This window comes from Propithecus coquereli, unplaced genomic scaffold (genome assembly GCF_000956105.1).
Source record: "Propithecus coquereli isolate 6110/MARCELLA unplaced genomic scaffold, Pcoq_1.0 Scaffold150, whole genome shotgun sequence".
Lineage (NCBI taxonomy): Eukaryota > Metazoa > Chordata > Mammalia > Primates > Indriidae > Propithecus > Propithecus coquereli.
The window spans coordinates 1,564,430-1,569,933 of record NW_012139414.1 but is presented as its reverse complement, the minus strand read 5'-3'; the positions used below and the strand labels follow the sequence as shown (position 1 = coordinate 1,569,933).

At 43.7% G+C, this 5,504-nt stretch overlaps 1 protein-coding gene across 1 annotated transcript; it reads left to right on the top strand.

Moving 5' to 3' along the window:
• The first annotated feature begins 3,393 nt into the window (after positions 1-3,393).
• LOC105807017 (cyclic GMP-AMP synthase-like) lies at positions 3,394-5,246 on the top strand. Its single transcript, XM_012640268.1, has one exon. It carries the CDS (start codon positions 3,611-3,613, stop codon positions 5,198-5,200), a length of 1,590 nt encoding a protein of 529 aa, XP_012495722.1. The 5' UTR covers positions 3,394-3,610; the 3' UTR covers positions 5,201-5,246.
• Positions 5,247-5,504: the final 258 nt, after the last annotated feature.

Here is a 5,504-nt window from a genome sequence, read left to right as displayed (position 1 = left end):
GGCATGGTGGCGCATGCCTGTAGTCCCAGCTACTCGGGAGGCTGAGGCAGAAGGATCTCTTGAGCCCAGGAATTTGAGGTTGCTGTGAGCTGGGCTGACGCCGCAGCACTCTAGTCCGGGCAACACAGTGAGACTCTGTCCCGAAAAAAAAAAACAAAACCAAATAATAAATAGATGGAAATTATTAAAAAGAGCTAAATAGAAATTCTGGAGTTGAAAAGCACAGTAACTAGTAAAAAAAAAAAAAAAATGAAGAACAGAATTTCAAAGAATACAAGTAATTTAGAAAGAAGGAACATTAGGCCGGGCATGGTGGCTCACGCCTGTAATCCTAGCACTCTGGGAGGCCAAGGTCAAGCCTGCAGGATCGCTTGAGGTCAGGAGTTAGAGACTAGCCTGAGGAAGAGCAAGACCCCATCTCTACTAAAAATAGAAAAAATTATGTGGATGTGGTGGCACGTGCCTGTAGTCCCAGCTACTTAGGAGGCTGAAGCAGGAGGATCGCTTGAGCCCAGGAGTTTAAGGTTGCTCTGAGCTATGATGCCACTGCACTTCAGCCTGGGTGACAGAGTGAGACTCTGTCTCAAAAAAAAAAAAGGAAAAAAGAAAAAAGGAACAATAATGCATAATAAAATAAATTATATATATAAAAAGAAAAGTACAGTCACTAAAATGAAAAATTCACTAGAGGGACCATTACATTTTATCTAATGTAATAAAATTAGACATCAATAACAAAATGATAAACAAAATATCCCCTTATGTTTGGACCTTGTGAAACATACCTCTAAATTAGAAGAAATTGTCATGTACATTGAAAAATACTTCCATGAAAACATTGTAGTATGCTGAAAAATGGCCCTCAAAAATATCAGGCCCTGATTCTTTAAATTTTACCTTATGTGAAGACAGGATCTTTGCAGGTGTGATTAAATTAAGAATCTTGCCATGGGGGAGATAATTCTGGATTATCTGAGTGCACCCTAAATGCTGTCACATATATCTTTACATGAGGAAGCAGAGGGAGATTTGACTATAGACAGAAGAGGAGAAGGCAATGTGATCAGAGAGGCGTGATGCAGCTACAAGCTAAAAATGCTGGGCGCCCACCAGAAACCCCATCAAGAAAGGATTTCTCTCCTAGAGCCTCCCAAGGGGGTATGAGCCTGCCCACACCTTGAATTTGCCCAGTGATACTGAATTCAGACTTCCAGAACTGTAAGGTGAGAAGATAAATTTCTGAGGTTGTTTTTTTTTTTTCTTTAAGAGACAGGGTCTCACTCTGTTGTCCACGAGACAGTGCAAGTGGCATCATCATAGCTAATTGTAGCCTGGAACTGCTTGGTTCTAGGGATTCTCCCACCTCAGCCTCCCAAGTAGCTGGGACAACAGGCACACACCATCAAACCTAGCTAATTTTTAAATTTTTTGTAGAGATAGGGGTTTCACTATGTTGCCCAGGTCTGGTCTCAAACTCTGGGCCTCAAGCAATCCCCACCCCTCCTTCCACCCCTCAGCTTCCCAAAGTGCTAGGATTATAGGTGTGAGATACCACGCCTGGCCAAATTTCTGGGTTTTTTTTTTGTTTGTTTTTTTAAGACAGTATCACTCTGTTGCCTGGGCTAGAGTGCCGTGGCGTCACCCTTGCTTACAGCAACCTGAAACTCCTGGGCTCAAGCAATCCTTCTGTCTAAGCCTTCCAAGTAGCTGGGACAACAGGTGCGCACCACCATACCTGGCTAATTTTTTCTATTTTAGTAGAGACGGGGTCTCACTGTTGCTCAGGCTGGTCTCCAGCTCTGGACCAAAAGCGATCCTCTGGCCTCAGCCTCCCAGAGTGCCAGGATTACAGGCGTGAGCCACCTCTCCTGACCAATTTCTGTTGTTTTAAGACATGAAGTTGCTTGTAATTTGTTACAGCAGCCACAGGAAACTTATACAAATATAAAAATTACCTTAAACATAAAAATTGTAGGATGTGGCTGTGGGAGTCTTTTTAAAATGTATATCTATAAATGTGGGTATTTGAAAATAAGATACATTGAAAATAAGAAATAGTGAGTTAATAATCTCAGAAGTTTAGAGAAAAATAGAGTGAATGCAAGAAAACAGAAGGCAGGAAATAGCTAAAATAGGAGCAGAAATGAATGAACCACCAAACAGTAATAAAGAGCCACAAAAACAAACATGTGGCGAAACTATCAAGAAAAGAAAGGGGAGTCCACTTGCTCAAGGCTTCCTAGGCATGGTTCGGGGTAAAAAAAAAAATTAAAAAAACAAAAAAGAAAGACAAAGGCCTAATTTAACAATTTTAGAAATGATAAAAGAGACAGAGATAACATAAATTTAAACTGTGTTTCAATAAACAGTGCTGGGAAAACTGGACAACCAAATACAGAAGAATGAATTCAGTTTCTGGACCCCAATTTCTTACCACATACAAAAATTAACTTCAGATAGATTAAAGACTTAAATGTAAGACTTGAAACTATAGAACTACTAGAAGAAAGCACAGGGAAAATTCTTCAGGACATGGGTCTAGGCAAAGATTTTATGGCTAAGACCTCAAAAGCACAGGCAACAAAACCAAAAACAGACCAAAGGGACTGTATTAAACTAAAAAGCTTCTGCACAGAAAAGGAAACAATTGACAAAGTGAAGAGACAACCTCTTGAAGGGAAGAAAATATTTACAAACTATTCATCCGACAAGTGACTAATATCCAGAATCTACAAGGAACCCAAACAGCTGAAAAGTAAAATAACAAATAATCCCATTAAAAATGGGCAAAGGCCATGAATAGACATTTCTCCAAAGAAGACACACAAATGGCCAAGTATATGAAAAAATGCTCAACATCACAATCACCAGGGAAATGCAAATCAAAAACAAGAGATATCATCTTACCCCAGTTAGAAGGGCTGTTATCAAAAGTACAAAAAGTAACAGATGTTGGCAAGGATGTGGAGGAAAAGGAACTCTTATTCGCTGCTGGTGGGGATGTAAATTAGTACAGTCACTGTGGAAAACAGTATGAAGATTTTCATTTTATTTAGTTAGTATTTTTCATAGGCAGTGTTCAATGACCTACAGTCTGGAGGTTTCTCAAAAAACTAAAAATATTACTACCATACCATCCAGCAATTTCACTAGTGGGTATTAATCCAAAGGAAAAGAAATCAATATATCAAAGGGATACATGCACTCCCATGTTTACTGCTGCAAAGATATGCAATCAACCTAAGTGTTCATTGACAGATGAATGGATAAAGAAAAGGTCACACACGCACACAGAGAAACACTATTCAGCCATGAAAAAAGAATGAAATCACATCATTTGTAGCAACATGAATGGAGCTGGAGGTGGTTACATTAAGTGAAATAAGTCAGGCACAGAAGACAAATATCACAAGTTCTCAGGCCCTAGCCACCCGCTTCCCGGCAGGGCGTGGCTCCCAGTGGCTTCCCCTTAGGTGTTCCCTCCCTGACCTCAGACTGCTAAGTTCCTGCCAGATATTTAAGTTTCGTTTCCCGCCGCCACTGCTGGTTCTTCCTCCCGTAGCTTTTCCCCAAAGCCTGTTCTTCTTTCGGGGAGCAGAGAGCGCCAGCCATGGACCCTAGGCGCGGAAAGGCGACGCGGACAGCGTCGAAGGCGGGAACCGAGGTCCCCAAGGTTTCGGTGCGGAGTTCGAGGGGCGCCCGGACGGAACGCAGTGAGTCTCCAGCTGCCCCCAAGGCCGCCCAGGCCAACGCGGGGAGGGGCGGCTCCGCCAGGGGGTCGGGATCCCAGCAGAGGAAAAGCGCCCCGGACTCCAGGGAGAGGCCGCAGGTGCGCGCGCCCGGGGCCCGCGCCAAGAAGGCGCCTGTGCGCGCCGGGGACGAGGCCGGCGCTGCCGGGGCGCAGGAGCAGCGGGCTCCGGCGGAGGGGCTGGAGCCTCCCGCCGTTCCAGGGCCGCCCCTTTCCAGGACTGGATCTCGCCGCCAGGAGGATGCGCGCTGCCCCCGGGAGCAGAGACCCCCGCCCAGGCCCGCGAAGGTGCCCGGCTCCGGCCCGCCGGTTCCGGCCGCGAGTCTCGGCCTCAGGGAGGCGGCGCCTGGGGGCTGGAAGCTCCGGGCCGTGCTGGAGAAGTTGAAGTTGAGCCCCTCGGTGGTGTCGGCCAGGGTCGAGGTGGTGAACCGGGTCGTGGACCACCTGTTTGGGAGACTGCAGAACCGCGAGTCCGAGTTCAGAGACATCAGCATCGCCCCGCTGCGCACCGGCAGCTACTATGAGCGTGTGAAGATTTCTGAACCCAATGAATTTGATGTCATGTTTAAACTGGAAGTCCCCAGAATTGAACTGGAAGAATATCGCAACAGTGGTGTGCATTACTTTGTGAAGTTCAAAAGAAATCTGAAAGGAAATCCTCTGAGTCAGTTTTTAGAAGGGGAAATATTATCAGCTTCTAAGATGCTGTCGAAGGTTAGGAAGATCATTAAGGAAGAAATTAAAAACATAGAAGATACAGATGTCGTTGTGGAGAGGAAGAGAAGAGGGAGCCCTGCTGTAACACTTCTTATTGGAAAACCTGAAAAAATATCCGTGGATATAATCCTGGCTTTGGAATCAAAGAGTAGCTGGCCTGCTAGCACCCAGGAAGGCATGCCCATCAGTAAATGGCTTGGAGTAAAAACTAGGAACGAGCTAAGAGGACAGCCAGTTTACCTTGTGCCGAAGCATGCGAAGGAAGCAAATGGTTTTCAAGAAGAAACGTGGCGGCTATCCTTCTCTCATGTTGAAAAGGTGATTTTGAAATGTCATGGAAAAGCTAGAACATGCTGTGAAAACAGTGAGCCGAAATGCTGCAGGAAAGCTTGCTTAAAACTAATGAAATACCTTCTAGAACAGCTGAAAAAAAAGTTTGAGAACCGAAAAGAACTGAATAAATTCTGTTCTTACCATGTGAAAACTGCCTTCTTCCACGTTTGTACCCAGTACGGAGAAGACTGGCAGTGGTCCCCACGAGATCTGGAAATCTGCTTTGATAACTGCGTGGCATACTTCCTTCAGTGCCTCCGGACAGAGGAACTGAAGCATTATTTTGTTCCTGCAGTCAATCTATTCTCTCCAGAAGAAATTGACAAAAGAAGTAAGGAATTTCTGTCAAAGCAAATTGAATATGAAAGAAACAATGGATTTCCAGTTTTTGGTGACTTTTGAGATTATATTTTTAAAGAGAGTCAAGAATAATAGTTGGAATGTTTGAAATTTGTGATAGCAATGGTTGACTCAAATGAATGTAAATCATTATTCAGTTCTCAGATTGTTGTAATGAACTCTAATCAATATTCTAGGAAAGAGATTAGTTAAGGAATAAAAAGCAAAAGGAGTATTTAAAATCTAAAAACATTACCAGATAGGAATGAAAAGAGGATAAAGTAGATATCTCTTTAATTAAATTTATCAAGCACTTTTTTTTTTTTTTTTTTTGAAACAGAGTCTTGGTCTGTTGCCGGGGCTACAT

Excerpts from the sequence above, each read along its gene's own strand:
- LOC105807017 (XM_012640268.1), top strand. The coding sequence starts at position 3,611 with ATGGACCCTAGGCGCGGAAAGGCGACGCGGACAGCGTCGAAGGCGGGA.